Source organism: Xyrauchen texanus, chromosome 7, assembly GCF_025860055.1.
Source record: "Xyrauchen texanus isolate HMW12.3.18 chromosome 7, RBS_HiC_50CHRs, whole genome shotgun sequence".
Classification (NCBI taxonomy): Eukaryota; Metazoa; Chordata; class Actinopteri; order Cypriniformes; family Catostomidae; genus Xyrauchen; species Xyrauchen texanus.
Genome location: NC_068282.1, coordinates 23177579 through 23199747, shown reverse-complemented (window position 1 = coordinate 23199747; position 22169 = coordinate 23177579). Strand labels below are relative to the sequence as shown.

General features: G+C 37.8%; 1 protein-coding gene across 1 annotated transcript in view; it reads right to left on the bottom strand.

The window, feature by feature from the left end:
- The window catches only part of LOC127646714 (inactive tyrosine-protein kinase transmembrane receptor ROR1-like), a 197118-nt gene that overhangs the window by 43548 nt on the left and 131401 nt on the right, over window positions 1–22169 (bottom strand). The window contains exon 2 of the mRNA XM_052130544.1: window positions 1313–1384. Coding sequence (XP_051986504.1) covers window positions 1313–1384 — 72 coding nt within the window. The remainder of the gene's footprint in view (window positions 1–1312; window positions 1385–22169) is intronic.

Here is a 22169-nt window from a genome sequence, read left to right as displayed (position 1 = left end):
CTGTTTAACATCAAAGACTGAGGAGTTTCACTGTGCTTTCCCCACAGTTAAGATTTGCCGGATGCAACAAACTCGGTTTTGTTGGCACCAGTCCGAATTTCTTTATAGCTCAGAGGAATAGCAGTGTCGATTCTGGATTTAAGTCATTCTGCATTGAACTGTTTAATTTCTCTTAGTTTTCTTCTGCTTCAATTCACTACACTCCTGATGAGAAATATCTCATATGCGTCGTATGCGACAACTGCCTGTGAATGCGAGCATAGTCAAATGAAGTATACTTTGGCAGGCTTGCGTTCGACTTTACGCAGACACTGAACGTTTGTGTCAAAACCGAAGTATACTTTGGGCTTACCTGTCAGTGGAGTAAAAAGGACATTTTCTTGAGTGAAAATGCCACCTCTGAATTGCACTCAGCATTTTTTATGTGAATGTGATTACTTCCTGGTTTCCATGGGACCAGAACCTGTGTCTCAGTGATTGCTCACTATAAGTAGCACTTGAGTGGAAGGTGATCATTATAGAATTGATGCCAAAATATTTGTCAATATGGGGTTCATTTAAGGGTACATTACCTTTTGGAGGCTAAATGTCAATTTCCTGTGCAATGTGTCCTGTGTCATGTATTGAAACAAAAAATTAAAAAAGGGGGCCGTCCTTTTTTTAAATAGCCAAAAGTTACTATTTGCTAGTTGGTTGCAGTAAGCGTTAGTGGGAAGGAATTCTCATAAAGACAGCATTTGACTGGACAAAAAAAAATCATCATTATTTTTGTCAATTTTCCAGAGCAAAAATAATTAAAAATGTGTATTTCTGCTAAAGGTTGATTTTGTCTACTTTAAGGAGTAAACCAGCATATACGTATATGGGTTCCAAGCTAACACACATTCTAAAATATACAAAGAAAATGCTATTTAGATTTTTATTTGAATGTATTATACACTGGCACTATGAATTGTTAAGTGATTCTGTGGAAAATACTTGTGTTAACTCTCCTCACTTTTGTTCCAACTTGCATATGAAATGATATCACGGACGCAACAGATCTAGATTTCCAATGTGTATGGAAACCCTCAAATTAGGGCACAGTGTCCCAGACAAAGAATCATAATGACATAAGACACATAACCAGCCCCTTTTTAAACCGTTGCCATCTTACAGCTCACATGTTCCTGCTAGTAATCCTGTCTGCTTTGGCAATCAAAGCCAACATTCATCTCCAGACAAAACATCCAGCAATCACTGCCTATCTGTCACATTACTGTAGACCTAATAGTGTCCCTCAGTGGCAGAACAGAATCAGGCTCAAACTCACCTCTTTCAGCTCCCCTGGACATGTTCCAACTGGAGGCAGCCACCACTTTTGGATCTGGAGGAATCTCGGCCCCTGCAGACAGAAAAACAAGAGAAAATGTACTTTTAAATGGACAATAAAACCCTTACAAAAAGAAACCATGGTACAGAGATGACTTCAAATGGTTAACCAAGCTTGATATATAGTATGGTTCTGAAGGTTCACTCATGTACTATGGTATTTACATGGTACTCAAAGTATTTAAAAGAGCACCATGGCATTACTGAGATAAATGTCCCAAAAACATGCCATAGTAGTTGCTGATTCTAAACATTTTTGGTAAATCCAGTTTCAGTTCAGTTGTTTGGCTTCAATTAACTTTTGTGAAAGATATGACAAAACACACAGCAAGTATGTGAAATTGAACCGACAGTCATGTTGTTATTAGCACTCTGTGTGTGTTCGAGAGTGTGCAGGTAAACCTGCCTCTAATACACCAAGATTACAGACTTGTTACTGTACAAAGGGAATTTTATTACAGTGCAGCAACACAATATGGGCAAGTGTTGACAGGTCTAGAGTTAGTGATGCTCGCCTCACAATGGCCCCTTGTGAGTCAGTCCAGGGATATTTTCATCAGTTCACTACCGAGCACAATAAACAATGGGACTGGTGGAGTACAGGAGTCAGAATAAAGGTGTACACTGCTCCAGGAATGTATGGCATTGGTCTATTCCTCTCTCATAAGTGTGCGTGTCTGACCAGTGACAATACGAGGAGGAACAGGACAATAGTGTAAAATGAATAGGTGGCTGTAGGAAAGGAAGTCCCGCCTTCAATTAAGAGTCAATCAGCTTATTGGTAAAGGGATCTTCTGGTCTTTACGATTCATGAATGACCAACCTGATCTCAAGATAAGTTGTACGAATTCGTCCGAGATGGCTAATTCGTATGAAAACTTAAAAGTTTTGTTTGAATTGTAAACGTGCAAATCCCTGGATGTGTTATGCGGAAGTTCAGTGTATCAGACATTATGAACATGGTTTATAATTTTATGCCCTTAACCAAAACACACATCTTAACCTAACTATAGAGTAGATTTCCAAAGCATGATTTAAAGTGGAAAGAGTATGTTATGTATGATGTAAAAATGTAATTGTTGCATTTTAGAAGGAGAAGAAGGAGATTTACCGGATTGGCTGTTGTGAAACTCATATGAAATCGAACGAGTTGGGTAGTTCAAATTCTTACAAGTCAAATAAGTCGTAATTACCAGTGAGAAACAGTGAGTGTTGCTGACTTTTTATGTTAGAATGGGCGTGTCGATATGAAAGATGATGAAAAGAAATGATTTAAAAATTATTTCAATATCAGGGTTTTATTTCAACAACATTGATTTGTTTTATATGATAGATCATATGGTCAAGTAATGTAAATCTAATGACTCACCCATCGCGGTTTCTTAGTTTATGAAAATTAATTCATCAATTGTTATATTCCATGCGTTAATGAATCATTTAGGTTGTGCAAAGGTGAAGCAGGTGTATTCCCTTATGCTTATTCATTGGCACAACGAAAAAAGAGCTTTTGTCTTTTTATTGTTTATTGTGTATTTCTTTTAGTTTGGCTTTGCCCTATTTTGTTTCCGACTTGAATGTGTGACATGTTGTAATTACGAATGCCCAACTCTGACGTAGCAGCTTCCCAGGCCCTTCCAAGTAGCATTACCCATAGGCAACATTACTGTAACTGGAAATTTTGCAGGCATAGAAGTCATGGCCAGATTGTAAACACACATTTGCTATTCACGTGTCAAAGTTCAACAATATTTGCCTAGGGACATTTTTTGGCACTCGATATACATCGAAATTCCTGATTGCACGTATTCCCATTGAGATGACAGTATCTCACCTGTGACATTTTGCTGTGCAAGAGTGAATGTGTCTGAGCCTTTAAACGTGCATGTGTAAAGTTTTATTCTTTGTGATTTGTGCTAAAGAAGCTATCCTTAAAAGCCTCTTTAGTCATGTTTTATTGCTGATTTGACATATGTTATTGAAACAAAACTTTAAAAATAGTTTTGGAGATTTCCCCCTTTCCCCCATTCAAGTAGCTACTGTAGGAGCTGCACTTGCATGACTTGAAAATAGCTGCCCTGGGGCATTCCCAAGATGGCCGCCAAGTAAACTGACTTGATTTAAAAAGGGCTTTGGTTTGACTGACAGCATAAGCACACACATTCTAAAAAGGTGAACATATGCTTTACTTTAAGACATTGAATGCAAAGAGTCCGGTCAGCAACTGCTACCAAAGCAAACACATGTGCGCATGAGTGAATCCCTATGTAAAGTCAAGAACTGGTAATGGATCACATAGAATCCCTGCTGACTGGGCTCACAGTGGAGGATAAATCTCCAGCATGCTGACAGCCTCAGAGCTCTGCTGGAACTACATCTCACATACTTCTATGAATGCCAGAAACAGAAAGGTACACTTCCATTCAAGAATAAGGATTCAAAATAATTTTTTAAAGGAATAGCTCATCAGAATAGCTCATCTGTTATAATTTACTTAACCTCATGTAGGAACACTAAAGTTTTTGAATAATTTAATAGAATAACGACTTCAATTTCAGTCGATTTCTGAAACACAAAGATGACAAAAGAAAGTCAAACGGGTTTGGACCAACATGAGGGAACTAATATGGAAAATCTCAAAGTTAGAGAGAGAGAGGAGTGGGACAAGAGACACACTGGCGTCACTGTGCGAACAAGGCGTAATTATGTTAACTAGGTGTTAATTCAATGTTAAATATGCCTGGTGTTGGGACACATGCCACAATAATGAGCTGCACACACACACATACACACACACACCTGTTAGTGATAATGATGTGATTGCACACATACACTATCACACACTATCATTGCTGGGGCAGAGACCAGCAGCTGCAGAGGCAGGTGCATTAATGCCCCACTACGACGACATGGTCTACAAATCCAAATTACACTCATTAGTGATGTGTCTGTGATAGGTCACTTCATCTGCTCATTACATTCTGATCATGAGCCACAGTGGTATGACTTGCCACTTTCATCTGCAAATCTCTCTGTTGGAGAAACTGTAACCTAAATTTAGGTAATCTAAATCTATTTTCCAAGTGTCGGATTTCTGTGACAGTTTATGATATAGTCATTATATACCACGTACCACTAGATTTGCCTTTACAGAGGGAAATGCCAGTGCTTGTAAGGCAGCAAAAGAATAGTTTTATAGTTTTAGGTAAGTTTAGGTATAAGCACTGATTCTGCATAAATGAAACGCTGTATCAGAGCTGCTTTGTTGTTCTCATGACATTCATGGCACTCGGTGTCTTGATTTCTGTAACTGTATGAAAAATAAACAACGTAGCACCATCTTTACAGAATAAATACATGCAAGAATGACAAGACCAATCATAATTCAGTATGCAAATATTATGATGATACCATCGCTGTCAGTTACATTTTGAATGCTTCACATTTTATCAATGTTCTATCAATGTCTAATACTTTGATTTGTTATAAGTATAAAGTTGAATCAACCACCACAAAACTTTGGATGTATTTCAACCCTGAAAGACAGTGATGAGTCTTAGATAAGCCTTACTGATCTGCCAGATGGTTTATAATATTTTCACTAGTGTGACGTTGATATGATTCGTTGGCAATGGTTGTACAGGCTTATCCTTTATATGTCTCTCTCTCTAGCTTTCTTTCTCTTTTGCTTTCTTTATATTTTATTTCAGCACACATCTTTTTTAAAGGGAAACAATTGTCAGACCACCAACCACCCTAAACTGGTCAGAACTTCAAATAGGAAGAAAGAGAGAGAGAGAGAGAGAGAGAGAGAGAGAGAGAGAGAGAGAGAGAGAGAGAGAGAGAGAGAGAGAGAGAATGCACAGGCCATATAATTGTACAGGCCAGATAAATATCAAAATAGATTTTTACTCCAGTTTGTCCACATCTGCAAGCTAACCCATCATTAGCTAATCACTAAATATTAGGCAAATTGCAGTGTAATTTTGAGATTACCAGATTAATGCAGCCAAACAACAAAGACATGTTTAATTGGGAACATTTGTAAATCATGATCTTAAAAGAAAGCAATACATCTGAAAATACAGTATTCACTCCTGAAAGTTTTATGTAAGAGGGAAACCCCACGATTGAAGTGCAATTCCGCTGCAGATTGAAATAGAAAGTTACGGTTACAAACACAGCAACAGCTCTGGAATATCTGGAATTAAAGCCATACAATGGAGAAAAAAATAGTGAAATCTTCCTCAGATACCATGCTTGTTATTTACACAAGCATAGCTGGGAAATTACGTTGCTGTGGAGAAAGCAGCTTACTGACGAGCCGCATACAGGAGTAGAGTATGCCGCTTATTCAGTGCATGTAAACTGGACTGCTGCTTTCTCACATTAAGCCACTTTTTTGCAATAAGCAGCTTTCTGGTATCCATGTAAACATAGTCAATAATGACTGCAATTCCATTTGTTGATGGTTGTGGCACAAAGATGACACATTTCAGCTTTGAATGAAATGCTCATGATAAAAATTATGAGGAAAAAAATATGAAATGGTTTTCTATTTCAATAAAACATCATACACACTTAAGAGTGACACATTCAGTAAACACTGTGGTTGTTATAATGTGCATGATTTCAACTGCATATCTGTAATCCAAGAGCATTATATACTCCATTAGATTAGCATTAGAATGCCATCACCAAAAATAGTCTGCAAGAACACTGAGGAGGTGAGATTTATTGATATTTCGCTGGTACCTCAAAAATCACAAAGACTTTTAAATCACATCACATCTTTAATGGTTTAATGGAAGAGGAGTAAAAATACAGCGAGAGACCTGACCTTTTATAGATGCCAGGGACATGGTTTTGTGTGCATATGGGAAAGATGACTACAATTGAATTTACAATTGAAGTATACAACCATGTAATGAAATATGATTGTAAGATTTGTGTCCTAGTACTGAAATTATGGCTTTAAATGCAGATCCTGTTATTGATGCAAGTCATGTTATACTATAATCAAGGCAAAATGTCTGCCTTGATATTTTTAAAGATTGCAAATAATTATGCTGTATGCCAAATGCTCAATCCCATAAAACAGCATCACAAAGCACAGCAAAGCATATGTTTGAGAGATCTCAAAATTCCAGATTCCTCTCCCAAAGTTTTCGTTGTGCCTTTTTTATAAGGTGCATACTTAGAATGGAGTAGATTGACTACAGGTAAAGCGGGACACTTTCTGATAGGATGATGCTAAATGGCTTAGCCCCTCATAAAATATCCTAACAATCTATACTACACTATCCAGTGGACAAAAGTGTCCCACTTTACCTGTATTAACCCGATTTGTTCTTGGCATATGCTTTTTAACCAAAGCAACAAAAAAAGGTACTATTGACGTAAAGTTTGGAAATTACTGTAACAAGATTTTTGAATTCTAAGAAATTATTTCTCAATGATGCCTCTGTTACTATGTAATTGTTAGGTCCCCTTCAAGCAAATACGTTGGTTAAATAAAATGAAAAGCTGGCTGTGTCTTTAAAGAGAGTTGCCTGATCTTCCTGGGCTCAAACCATGTCTGTCTGCCTTAATGAATTATTAGTATAATTACGCTGGGCACTTGGATGTGAATGGAAATTGTTAAAGTGGCTGGGCCAGAGATAATAAGCCATTTAATGAGGGAGAATGAGAGAGAGAAAGTGGGGGAAAAGTCCAGGCTGATGATTCCGATCATAAACTCTTGTGTTTGGAGGTGGGCGCAGAGCCTAGCCCAAATTCTGAGCTTATTTGTCTTGGCTAGGTGTTTCCTTCACTGTTACAACCTTGGAGCAAAACAACCACCAAATGGTTGGTCAAAAGCATTGGAATGAAAAAGACCTGAGGCAAGAGTGTAAACCTGTGCTAGAGTGACTGAGATTGAGAAGATCCATGGTAGAGGAACATGGTTCTTTTCTCAAGTATCACCTTCCCTGATCTATATAAAAGGATCAAGGAGAAGCCAGGAGGAAGGGAATAACTCCATCTGAGTGAACTGTGGGGAACAGGGACCAAGTCACCCCTAAATCCTCCACCACCAACCCCATTGTCCTGTCTCAGGAAACTGAGCTGTAATGTGATAACCCTGTTCGGGCTCCAGGGTCTAAGATGGACTGGTACAGACCAGGAGTAGACAGGCTGCAGACTAGGAAATGACCCAGGGTGGGCGCTGGCCATAGAGGGTGTAATAGGACCTGTCCCATTAGCACAACAAACACCAGAGCAGAACAAAGGCTCTGATGCAGCAGAAAGGTAGTCTTCTCCTCCAGTTAGCCCTACTTAGCAAGACAACAACCAGGCCCACCGCTGGGCAGCCCTCCTGGGAGCCAAAGGGAAGAAAGCTAGCATTTGCCCCCGGGGTGAAAGTATTTATTTATAATGGGCAAAAGAACTGCTTTAAACTAGCACTATCAGAATTAAGGCGTTAACTCATTTGATTAATTACAAATTTAACACATTATTTTTTATTAATTGCAATTTACGCATTTACTGTTAATAAAGCATAAACACTGGTGTTAAGGACGGAACCTATGTAATGTGTCAGCCCGGAGTCATTACATTGACACACACACCACAGAGCCAGAGCCCTTCAACCATGGGAGCATACAAGCTTAGCATAAAACAGCATAATGCGGCAGTTCCATAGACATTTTATGGGTGGAACTGTCTTAACAAGTTTAGCTGACTGTTATGCTCTCTCCTATGATAGAGCTGTAGAGGTTGTTTTTCAGTAAATATAATTATCTCTGACAGCGCTTCCCTGTCAGAGACAAAATGATGGGAAAGGAGCTCAACACTATTTGATGTACAAAGCAAGACCAGATGGGACTTCTTTTTGATAGAAATCAAGTATTTTTTAGCCTATGTAAGGCACATTTTAATTACCACAGAAGCACACCAAATCTTAACATCACCAAAATGCAGAATAAGATGTTATTGTTTGCAAGGGCTTTTCGTGGTGAGTTCAGAGATGCACACAATGCTGGCATTGCCGCTTTGACACGAAAAATGAACCCAGCTTCATGATTACTGTAACAAGGTGGATAGCCACAGTCTACTGGCAAATTAATATTATGGAGGATGACAGTTTAAGGGATTTAATGTCCATTGCAATGAATATGCAACCTATGTGCAGACTAGTTCTTTCAATTAGTCAAATTCCCACTTAGAATTTGGGAACATTTAATGTTACTTGATTTGGTGCTATTTTAGTGCATTTCTACCTTTATACTGTGGAAATGTTTGTTTGGAAATGTTAATAAAGCATTATATTGTTACACATTGTTTTGGTTTCTTTCCTAAAATGGAAATAAATAAAGTTTGATAAGAATAGAAGTATATATGGAGTCATATTTCAGCACTTTTAAAATATGCAATTAATCGCGAATAATAAAAAAAAATATATGCGATTAGTCACAACAAAAAATCAACTTAATCAACTTTACGGATCAAATAATACATGAGATTTTACAGAAGAATTAATGTGTGCTTTTTCACATTTTCACATTCAAGTTTCACATTTCTGCCTTTAAACCCTCCAAAAATTGGCCCCATTCACTTTTAATGTAAGTGTGACCTCGAGTTTAGCTTTTTTTATTTTTAAGAAAAGGAGGGATGAGTATTAAATAAGGAAGTTATTTTTTGTGGTTATCAATACTATACCACAAATGCTGTCGATTGAGCTTAACTTTTATTGAACTACGCTGGCTGAGCCAGGCTGCTGGTCTCGAATCACTTTCGCGTTACTTTGTTGGCATACGTCACTGTGATGCGGAGGTGGTGCCATCTAAAGTAGAAAACCATTTCTAACTGACATGCACTGCATCAAGTCTGGTTCCGATCAGTCATCGCAGCGCTACATGAAGTCAAACACACCTCATGGCTACCTTGGTGTTGGTTACACCACCTTATGCCAAGATATTTTTTTCAACTTTTAATAAGACATTTATCTTATTTACTGTCTCTGGACAGTTACACCACTTAGACATTTTTTACTCTAAGCCCCAGAAAAATATCAAAATGACTTTTTTAATGTGCTTATGAATAACTTAACAGATCTGGACAAAAAAATTGCATCACGTCTTTAACCTATAAACCGAATATGCTTTTTTTTTTCTCAGTATGACGCATAAAAATATGTTGCCGAAAATAGTTCATATATAAGTGGCTAGGCTAGTGAAAATGTTGATAGAGCAAGTAAAAATCGAGAGTATTGGTCCGACCAGGCCAGAAGAAAGATCCTTATTGTTGAAGCCATCCTATAATGTAATGATGGAGATTATGTTCCATTTGACACTTACATACAGCATACAGCTGCATAATCTTGTTAATATGTTGTTGAAACAGAGAAGTGCGAAACACAAGCTGATGGGTATTATGTCAGGACATCCCATGCAATCAACATCAAAGAGGGAGATTAGCATTTTCCTGAAAGCACCCAAACTACTTCAAAGCAGATGCATCGTTTACATATCGGTCTAATTTTAGAGGCCGGCAGTGCTATTTGGTCAGACATGCAAAATGTCACCTACGCATATGATATTGTTTTACCATTTAATGACCTGTGTATTCACACAATGCAATCTCTGGGCATATCGGGTCACAATGTGATCTCAGTGGAACGTTTAGGAATGCGCTCGGCTGGTTACCACCTACTGTAGAAGTCATTTGTTTTCTGCTGACAGGCAGGAGAAAACGATCTCCTGGTGCCAGACTGACAACATGCTGAAATCCTCCACTGGCATGGAACAGGCTCCTCTCACATTATAAGAGTCTGGACAAAAGCATGGTCTCAGCTGAAGAGAGAAAGTCACGTAATGTGCAAATCGGTAACAGCACTTTGGGCGCCTGTCAGTATTCAAAAATATCTGATATGAAAACTTATACACACATCCAGCCAGGTTTCCTAAGCAACCAAATTGGCCAAGTTGCTAGGGTGGGTAGTGTCACATTGGGTTAACCTCCTTGTGGCACTATAATGTGGTTCAAGTTTGTTTAAAAAATGTTATGAATGTTTAGTTACAATTTTGCAGAGATGCAGGTGCATGACATCACACAAACATGTCGACACTCAGGGAGATATACAAAATACTTTATTAAGTAATATCAATAAATTAGTTTGTTTCCACATTACATGATATTAAAGCTTGTATAACAAATGCCTACAGAAACAGGTGTATAAAACATGGTAAATTATAATCTCTTTTGATAAAGACCTGTAGCACAAATAATCCCTTTTGATAAATTCACCTGTAGCACAAATGCTAGCGCTGCAGCACTGTTTATCAGTTGGGTTGGTAGGAGACATCTATAATGAGAGTTGAACCCCTGCTAAGCTAACAGGAGCGTTGCAGTTCTGAATAGAGGGGAATGCCTTTATGGTCGGAGATATTAATTAGGAATATCCCACATCCGAACGCAGCACAACCGTGTACCCTGGTGAAACAAAATGTATTGCAAGCAACATTTAAATCGCAAATATTATTAGATAGATTTTTCCAGGTATTATAGACCTCCTTGGTAGATTCATATGAAAAATTATGATTTTTGAATGTCTGTTCAGGAGACAAAACGGTCAAGCTGCAGTTAAAATTAGGCTTGTTTGAGCATTAAGTGTCATTTCAAATTCTGGCTTTCGTGCTTGGACGTGTTTTTGAAATGTCAATTGGTATTACTAGTTAGCTGCGGCATAATGTATGATGCCCAAAGGCATAGGGTGTCTTATTCAATGTGAAACTGTTTTCTTAAAGGGGTCATGACATGAGAAACCAAATTTGCCTTGACCTTTTGGTATATAAGAGGTCTTTGTATCATTAAAACGTCCTGCAAGTTTAATATTTTAAGACATCCTCCCCATTCTAAACGAATCATTTATTTAATCAAGCTCAAAATACAGCTCGTTCTGGATTCATGGTTAGAAGTGACGTGACGGTTAGAAGTGACGTACCAGCGTTTGCATATGACCGCCTCCAGCACAAGATAACTACGCTTTAAGCGCTAAGACAACTACGCTCATTTCAGTATCGCCGTCGCCTCACAAGTGTTCAGTCGATGGACAGCGAGCTCTGACAGAGACTACTTGTGCACAGGAAAATTACGATGCCACACAGATGTGCTGTTCCTGGCTGTGGTCAAACAAAACCTCTGAATAAGCTGCCGAAAGATCCAGACGTCAGGGAAAAATGGATGCAGTTTATTTTTTGCGGACGTCCCAGTCACGGCAGTGTTAACTTAAGCGTTTGTTCTGTACATTTTAAGGATGACTGTTTTGAGAACAAATCTCAATATGATGCTGGCTTTGCCAGAAAACTGTTGCTCAAAGATAAGTCCGTGCCGACTATTCTGGGAACAACGACGGCGCAAACTGTAAGTAATCTATTTTAAACTTTAAACTACTTTTTAAAGCGCAATTTCATTCATTATGAATAATCACAGTGTTTTTACTTAGTTTACTTGCATATTGTTCTGGCTGGGGCGTCAATAATTGATACATAGGCACTGGCGTTAGCCAATCATAACAGTGGGCGTTAACACTGAAGTCTTAAATGGAAAACGCCCCCAAAACAGACTGTTTGAATCAGAGGATGAGAAACAGGGTGGGAAAAGGTCATAAATCACTAGATTTTAAAAGTTTTTCTTAAAAAAATATATATTAATACTATAATTGCACCTAAGGGAACATAATAATACAATAAAAAAACCCATGTCATGACCCCTTTAATGGCAAGAATCACACTTAAGGCCTAGACTTTATACGCATGGCCCGCCACTGGTCCTGAATAAATCATTTCACGATATACAATAATGACAAATGTGCATGTGCACAATTAAACTATTTACTCTGTGGGATTTACATTTTTTTCACGTGGCTCGAGTGTTTTGACTACATTCACCAAAGTTTGTTCAGATCCATTTAATGATTCGTTCAGTGAACATTTCTGGTAATGCCAGAAGGTGGTGATAAATGAGTTTTAATCCTTTCAAATTTGTATGTCTACAGATCTACAAAGAGACTTTAGCAGAGGTTTTAAGCATTATAAGAACAAAGCAAATCTATCATTTCCCTACAGTTAGTGAGCTGCTGAGCATGACATTTATCAAAAGACAACAATAATAGTCTTATAATAATTATGTTATAGTTTCAATAACGTATATTATATATTGTATAAAAAAGCGTGTCTACATATCAATTCAATTCAGTAAAATGCATAAGTGTTCTAAGAACACAGCAGATCTATCTTTTTTCCTACAGTTTGTTGAGTGCACACCAACATAGAGGTAAAAAAAACCAAGCTGATATTAAAAACATATTTTTTTAATATTTAATATTTATATATTTTTAAAAACTTTACATATTTATCACAGAACTTGTCAAAAACAACTGATCAAACTATTACCTCACAAACATCAGGCAGTGCATTTCACGTAATGCTGACAATCAAGAACGATATGCTGATAACTAACTCTAATTTGTGTGTTCCTCATCTATAAATTATTCATTTAGAGCAACATCAATGCCGATAAAAACATAAACATAAATGAGCATTGTTGAAAGCAACTTTTTAGAAATGAATGGAGCTGCGTTGATTAGACTGTCTGACTGATGGCCAATTATGTAAATGTTGTTTCGGCTCATGAAACTCACCTGTGATTGGCTGGATGGTCGCTCAATCAGCCCAACGTACCAAAACGCAAAGAATACTGTATACAAATCCACCATTTGTACTCGGTATGGGTTTAGCTAGAAAAAGTGTGGGGGACCAAATCATCTTTTTAAAGAGTGCCCCCCACGTCCCTCGTGGCTGATACGCCCTTGTGCCAAGCTGATCTCAACGTTTTCATTTGCGATCGCACTCTGCTCCATATCATCACAAATCCAGATTATATTCCATAGTGATTCTGTCACTAAGCATTGTCCCCTGCGTTTGTCCCTACAAAAATGACTAATGAAATCAGCAAGCGGATGCACAACAGTTTGTTTTAACTGATCGTAATTTATTTACCCACTAAAAGCTGCATATTAACATATGCATTCTATAGAAAGCCTTGAGGGGATATCACAATCACACAATTTTATAAGGTATGTTACTCCATGAATCACTCCTAAATCACTCTTTCACAATTGTTTATGTTCACACAGTACTCCTGTTGTTAATGCAGGAGTACTGGCAAGCTCCACATGACAGGGAATCAGAGAGAGAATGAGTTGCAGTGAGTTGGTATGTGTCACCCCTCCACCATTCCTAATCGGCAAGTGTGTCATACATTTGACTGACGAGAGCAAGATCTCAGCAAAACAGTCTGCATGTTTGACACCCTCAGCCAAAACGAGTTTGAGTCTGCTAGTGTAATGCTGGCTTAAAGTGCATGCATGTTCTTGAGTTTACTGACAGGCGATGTCTGTATCTAAAAGGTGATTGGCTCTTTTACCTTTAAGGTGGGACTTTCTTTTCTACGTCTGCCATTTTGTGTGTTCCAATTTCTCCCATTCAAGAGCTCCATCTCGGGCTTAATAGTCTCTAGCTCAACTTAGCACCAACTCTGCAAACCACACAAATTATGCTGTGCTCAAGAGACTCAAATCTAAACAACTGATGACAATAGATTTTGATGTTAACATGTTGCTAAGCTAAAGGCACGATAGTAATAAGCATAATCATACAGCACACACAAATATTGGTAAAAATTATACATTTTTAATTACACTGAATGATTTTTTATTGACTTTTCGATATTGCATAAGCTGTAAGTTTATTTAAAATAAAAATTTCTCTCACCTTATCCCCCATCAAGGATTGATTTATTTATCAATGAGCTTTTCGCAATGCATTCAATGCATAGACTTCTCCGTGAAGGATACATGAGATACTGCTTTTAGAATTTTGCTAAAACATGGTGTCTTAAGAGGCAGCATAATTATGTTGCCTAACCTTTGCCTTTTCATCGGTAGCACGCCTATGGTGCCTTAAAATGCTGCATCCGGAGGCAGCTCACTAGATTTTGGAACATAGCTACAGACTCACTTAAGCAACTCGCAACATGAAAACTTCCTGCCCATGAAGCTGGAGATGCCCCGTTTAATGTGAGACAATTTAGAATTCAATTACAGTTTACACATCATGGGAGGCATAGGGTTTGATCTAAATCCTTGTGATCAGAATTTCCAAATACTTTCTCAGTCTTTCCCAAAACTTGATATAAATAATTGGGAGAATATAATGAACAAAGCATGCCAGTTGGAGGCACATCTTAAACCATTTAAAGTAAGTGATTATCTCCTGCCTGAGGATGATTGTAGGAAATTATACTAACAAGAGAAAGCGTCTGAGGAATAACAGTGATGTTTCAGAGCTGTCCATCATCCAAGCTCTCTACGTCCAGGATTGCCAACTCTGCACCTGGCGCTAGCTGTTATGTGTTCACCTACTCCATCCAGAACTCTTCACCCCTTAAACTACATATTGTTGTGAGCTTCTATTAAAAACCCAATGAAATGGCTTGACGAGCACAATTTTCTTCCTGTGATGATGTATTTCCTATTGAAACAGGAAATTGGGGAGGGACAAATCTAAGGGCTCATCAAATGTATCCATTGGGTAAACTATGACAGCAATTGGGAAGAACAGTAATAACCAGTGACACTACTATGTGTTCCTATGAGCACAAACTCTAAAAGAAATATCCAGATTTGTTTTTCCATGAATTTCCAAAAGATGGAGAGAAGGAGATGTCTTTGTTATTAAACAAAGAAGCACTTTCTTCAGTGGACAGTATTTTCAAGATGAGGACTCACAGCAGTCTCTCACAGGTGGAATCATTCATTGCCCCCAATCAGGTATTAGATTCACCAAGTACCACTCACATATTTGTTAACTGTGCCCTCTTTTTTGAATTTTTGCATTTTACGGCAACAGATTTGCAGATCATTCTGTACCTACTGATTTAAAGCACAAACTCTCAACAATAATTCATTTGTATCAACTTACCTTTGTATTCATGCAGATAACCCTAGAAAAACAATATATAACCTTTGTTGAGTTTTCATTTAACCACTGATGAATTCATTTGGACGATGCAGACAACATCTCCAAAAGTAAATGCTGGCAAAACTTTGAAGGACTGTGGAAACACATACACCTCAGCTCAACTATTTGATGACTTCCACTTTGCAAATACTGATGTGTGAGAAGGGTCCACAGGCCTAAGTTGACTTCACAGCCATGGTCAATGATTTACTACTTGCTATTGCTAGTTGGTTGCAGATGGAATTGGGGGAGAGGACATTCTCTTTCAAGAAAGCATTTTACATTTTAAATATGTACATCTTTTAGAAGTTTGTGAGCATATAGATAGCTTCAAAGCTAATAGACATGGGCTAAAAGCCACAAAACTCCAAAACTTTGATTTCACAGGGTCTCTAAGTGCACAAAGACCATAAATCTGACCTCAACAGAGGTGTAATACCAGAAACACGAGATAGCAATGAGCTAATCAGCTTACTTGGCCAAAACAGAGCAACTGAATAAGAATCAATCATTCTGTCCATTTTTCCAACCTCACAGGTGTTTCTGTGAGTTGTATGACTTCCTTGCCTTCATACAAACGTTAATCTCCCTGAATTATGGTAAATCTTGCAGCTGGGAAAAGGGACACAAGTAAGTCATGGGCGATGTGTTATGCTATCTGCACAAGACACTATTCGTGTGGAAAGGGGAGTGTGTGTGTGTGTGCAGGAGCTATTAGTTCCCAGAACTGCTGCATTGATACATATTAATAAAAACACCACTGGGAAACTAATCAAATAAAGCACTTTGACATTGATCAATACAAGCCCTTTGTCTTTAAATTTGATCCATTTATGGCTGCACGACACTATTTGCAACTCTGCCCAGATGCAATGGAAAACATCTGTGGGCTCAACAGTCTCTCTCACATATTATGTCTTTGTCACCTGACCCAATGGCGTGACAGTCACGGCAAGATGAAACAGATTACGAGCCAAAACCATCTATGTTTCCAGCAAAACTTACAGCCATTTATTATTTCTCCTTCCTTCCAGGCCAGTGTTCCTCTTGTTGTTTAGCCAGCACTGGAAAAAGTGCCAGTGGATGTCTAAAGCCTTGGCTGCCTCCAGCGCTCACTCCTGTCCATCATACAGACGGTCTCTTGATACCACTCCCACCAGGGTTAGAGAAATAAGCTACAGAATTCCAGTGAACTTCAACAGACATAATAAGGAAGACAGTGCAAGTGAGAAAGACAGAATGAGAAAGGAAAAGCAAGCAAAGTAAAAGAAGAGCAACATGAACCGCAAAAAAATATTTTCATAATCAGTATTTTTGTCTTGTTTTCCAGTAAAATATCTAAACATTCTCAGACTAGATATATAATCAAGCAATAAAAAGAAAAATTGCACAAGATATTAAGACTTGTTTTCAAAGAATTGATCTTCAAGTAAGATCACCTCTTTGGCAAATCACGTTTTCTTGTTTTAAGCATAAAACTCACTTAATTAAAACATTTTTTATATTTATGCTTACATTTTTTTTTGCAAGAACAATAAAATTAATTCAAGTTTTATTCTCAGAAAATTGTATGTCACACAATTTGTCTTCTGAAGTAAATTTGTCTTGTTTTAAGGATGTTTAGATATTTTTACTGGAAAAAAGACAAAAACACAGATGAAGAAAATCATTTATTGCATTGTGAGAGTGCGACAAAGACAGATAGAAAGGACTGAAATCTAACGGACAAACTTACGGCAAACATGGAAGAAAAAAAAATGGCCTGACATATCTACTAACCAATGGAGTTTTCCAGGGATGTTTTAAGCAGACTTTATTTATTTATTCACTATTATTAAGAATAATATTATTTCTGCTGTGATGTGCAATGTCCAGCTGATTATTATTTCTCTGGAAAACCACAAAGACTTCCATAAGTGACAACACAGGAAGAAGCATGCATAAGCTACTGAATTGAATTGAAAAGAAGTTAATCAAATAAGCCGTATATTTGTAGAACTGGCATATGAATCTCTGTGGGAAATATTATACTTTCAATGAAAAAAGAAAAAAAAAGTACAGACTGAAAAGTTAGTAGTCCTGACACAAGGAATATCAAGCACTATCAAGGCCAATATTGCCAATATCAATACTGAAAACTATTAAAATGGAATATTTTTTATATCTATGGATTAAATGGACAATTACTGTACAACTGTTTCACATGATATTTTAAAGCCTTTTAATTAGGGCTGTCAGTCGATAAAAATTTGTAATCACTATTATTCACAGATTTTAAAAGTGCTACATTTTGACACAATATATACTCCTTCTCTTGTCAAAATTAATTTATTTCCATTTTAGGAAAGAAAACATATATGTAGCAATATAATGCGTTTATAAAATTTTTCCAAACAAGCCTTCCACAATATAAATGCATTAAATATCACAAATTCAAGAAACATGCTCTGCTTTGAACTCACCATGACACGTGCTTTCAAACAAACATGTAGTATAGTTAAGATATGGTGTGCTTCTGTGGTAATTAAAATGTGCCTTAGACTTGATTTCCATTACAAATCCCATCTGTGCTTCTTCTGTATATCAAATAGAACTAAGAGCTCCTTTCTCCATCATTATATCACTGACAGAGAACCACCACGGCTCTATCATAAGAAAGAGCATAACAGTCAACTAGCGTGTTAAACCTGTCCATCGAATGTCTATGGGACTGAAGCATTATGCTGTTTTATGCGAAGCTTGTAGGCTGTCCTTGGAAAAAGGGCACTGGCGATGCAGTGTCTGTTTGTGGCGTGTGTGCCAGTGTAATGACTCTGGGCTGACACATTACAAAGGTTCTGCCCAGGGATGGATTGGTAATCTGGCATACCGATGCACTTTGTGGCCGATCAGGGGAAGACTGGGGCGATCATCGGGAGAACCGGGCCGGCCGCGAAACAGGCCAAATGGGCCACGATAAGCTGAAATTAGCTGCCGCGTTACGCAGAACGGGTCCCAAATGGTGCCACGATATGCTGAAGGGGGAAGCAATATGCAGAAAAAGACATCGACACCCCCCCCCCACACAAAACAACTTTTGGGGTAGTTTCTATGTAAAGTCCTTGGCCGATTTCGCTTTCCAGTACACCCCTGGTTCCGCCCTTCACATCAGTGTTTATGTTGTATTAACGGTAAATTAACACGTTAAACTTTGTTTGTGTTAACGTGTTAATTCTGACAGCTCTACTTTTAACCATTTCTTGGTTTGAATTTTTAACATTGATTTACATCAACTTAACTTTATGTTTTACATATACGATGATGTAAAAATTTTACATTTTCTGTTTTTTAAAAGGAAGTTATAAAACAAAAGTCTCTTTGTAGACCCTCTGGGTCATGCACAAAAGCTGTAAAACGGTAGTACAGTTCCAAAAAGTACACACACACGCTCACACACACACACACACACACACACACACACACACACACACACACACACACACACACACACACACACACACACACATGTTGGTCTACCTATCATTATGAGGACTTTCCATAGACATAATGACTTTTATATTGTACAAACTATAGATTCTATCCTCTAAACCTAACACAACCCCTAAACCTAACCCTCACAGAAAAACTTCTGCATTTTTACATTTTCAAAAAAACATTGTTTAGTATGATTTTTAAGCGATTTGAATTATGGGGACACTAGAGATGTCCTCATAAATCACATTTATAGCATAATAACCTTGTAATTACCAGTTTGTAACTTACAAAATTGTCCTCGTAAATCACAAAAACACGCACACACACACACACACACACACACACACACACACACACACAAACTTGATATATATTGACATCTGGGTTTATTAGATTTTAATTTATTTTAAATAGTTGAAAACTTCCCCCTGTGGTGCATTTTTTTCCTATAATGAATAGCACTTGGAATTCTCTAACCAGGCTGACTTGCATTCTAATAAAGAACATACAATTTGAATCATGTTGGGGTACATTTAAAAGTTGAAAAAAATGGAATTGCGAATCGTCCATAAGTTTGATAAAAATCTAAATTGTATTTTTTTGCCATATTGCCCAGCCCTAACTTCATATGCCTGTGTTTTCACGGGGTTAACATGGTTGCATGGAAAGAAGAACAATGACTGATGATGTGGGGGAAGCCTGGATCTGTTTAGAGACCTGACTGTAAACAACCAAAGTGCTATGGGATGTGTCATGAGTGTGTGTATAAGCGTATGCATCCATGTCTTTATGTGTGACTATATTTGTCTTTCCTTATTTTATTTTTTATCACCACTGTCATAAAGGCTGCCATAAAGGAAAGCTGTAGATGTTCCTCTTGTGTACATTTTGAATAGAGAAAAAAAACATCCAACAATACAATGTTGGTAATGTGGCCTGGCAAGTGGGAGTCCAAGATTAAATGCACGTTTGAATACTCTCATAAAAATAATAAAAACATACCACAATACTTTGACCATTTAGTAGAAAAAAATCAATTTAGCAGTAATATGGTCTAAAAGGATCAACTGCAGGAGTCTCTTACAGGAATGGAACTGTAGGGCCTACCAAAAAGCAAAGAGTAGATGTAAATAAAGCATTAACTGAGCATGCTCTCCAGAGGATTTGACTTGAAGGGGCAATTATGTATCTCCAGCACAAGATGGGTCCATTTCAGCCAGGGTGTGACCAAGGGAAAGGTTCCACTATGCCAGTAAAGATAGTGACCATCATGGAAGAAGTAAAACAGCGTTTTTAAAATTGTCACTTTGGAAGGTGTTTTCAGTGACAGACCTAAAACGCAGTTTACATGTGAATGGGCTCGTTCCCAATCCCAAGATAATATAACTATTAATACACTAACTGGGGACTTAATCGAAATTTCTCATCATATAAGTATTTAGGTTTTTTGCTGGACAACAAACTTTCTTTTAAAGTTCATGTTGAAAAGCTTGTAAAAAAGCTGAAACTAAGGCTGGGGTTTTACTTTAGGAATAAGGGGTTTTACTTTAGGAATCTGTTAGCTAGAAAAAACTCACGCAGGCTACTTTTTTGAGTGTTTTGGACTATGGTGATGTTGTCTACATGCATACTGCCTCTAATACTCTCCACGTTTTACATTCGGTGTATCGTAGTGCTCTAAGTTTTTTAACTAACTCTGGTTTCCGTACTCATCATTGTACGCTGTATGAACTGGTAGGCTGGTCGTCATTAAGTCTACGTAGACAACTTCATTTGCATATTTTTCTATACAAGGCAATGTTGGGTAAATTGCCGGCATATCTATGTAATCTCCTGATGAAGAATTCCAGCAGTTTTCATCTTCGATCCACGAGGTGGCTTTCTTACCAGGTTCCAAGGGTTTTTACTGAGCTGGGAAAAAAAGCCTTCTCTTACTTTGCGCCATGGTCTTGGAATAACTTGCAAAATTTGCTACATCTAACTGATCTAGTCCCATTAAATGAATTTAAGGCCATGTTAAAATGCCATTTAATTAAAAAATGTAACTGCCATATGTGACCTGTTCCTTTCTATGTTTGACGCTTGTTTGTTTGTTGACTATGTTGTATTTTGTATTTAAATTGTAACTGGTGTGCTGTCTTGGCCAGGTCTCCCTCAAAAAAGAGACTTCAGTCTCAAGGGACTTCCTGGTTAAATAAATAAAAGTTAAATGTGAGTACAAAAACTTGAAAACTTGTGGGGAAAACTTGAAAATATCTTTAATGGGATAGTTCGCCTAAAAAAGAAAATTCTCTCATCGTTTACACACCCTCATGCCATTCCATATGTGTATGACGTTTTCTTCTGCTGAACACAAATGAAGATTTTTAGAAAAATATCTCAGCTCTGAAGGTCCATACAATGCAAGTGAATGGTGGCCAAGTGAACTTTAAAGGTCCAAAAGGCATGTAAAGGCAGCATAAAAGTAATCCATAAGACTTCAGCGATTAAATTAATTTCTTCTGAAGAGATTCCTTCACATGAAAAGTGTTACAGAAAACATCAGTGAAGGGGGTCAGTGAAAATCATTTTTGTCTGCACCGTCGTTGTCTGGTAATCACTGGGCTTCAAAAAGTGACCATACATAACATGATTGCCAAATTCATCCACAGCCCTAAACTGAGGTCAAACTCCTATGAATGGCTTGCTCCAACAATGGGTATAGGGGGCCAAGAAAAAAGATGATGCAGAACAAAAAAAGCCAGTACAAAGAAAGATCTATTTTGTATTACCTAATTTCCTGTCAGGACTAGCTGTGAGATGTCCCAGCTTGCTGAGATGAAATCCTCATGCAATATCAACTGCAGCATTCGGCAAACTCACAACATATTGCTCCCATTTCTGGACTTCCATCAATATGCCAGATTGGAATAATTCTATGTGGCAATGTTTTCAATCGTTAATAATGTGCAGGTAACCAGGGGAGGTTTTGTCCAGCGAAGACAGGATCTGGGCTTCATTAGCCATTTCATTCCCCCTCAGCACCTCCAACTTGCTCAAGGTCTGGAACCATCCATTTACATCTGCGTAATTGGGGACACATGCAGGTTCACATTTACTAAATTTGCCCCTTCCTGACAGCTCGAACTTCTAAAGGGTGTCTTGACAATGCCTTCGATATGATCAAATGCTACCTCTCTTTGGAAGCATCCAGAATTCCAATGCTTTTGTCCCTAAATAAAGCAACAGCACATGTAATAGGCAGCCAAGGCCATAGATGAAGACAGC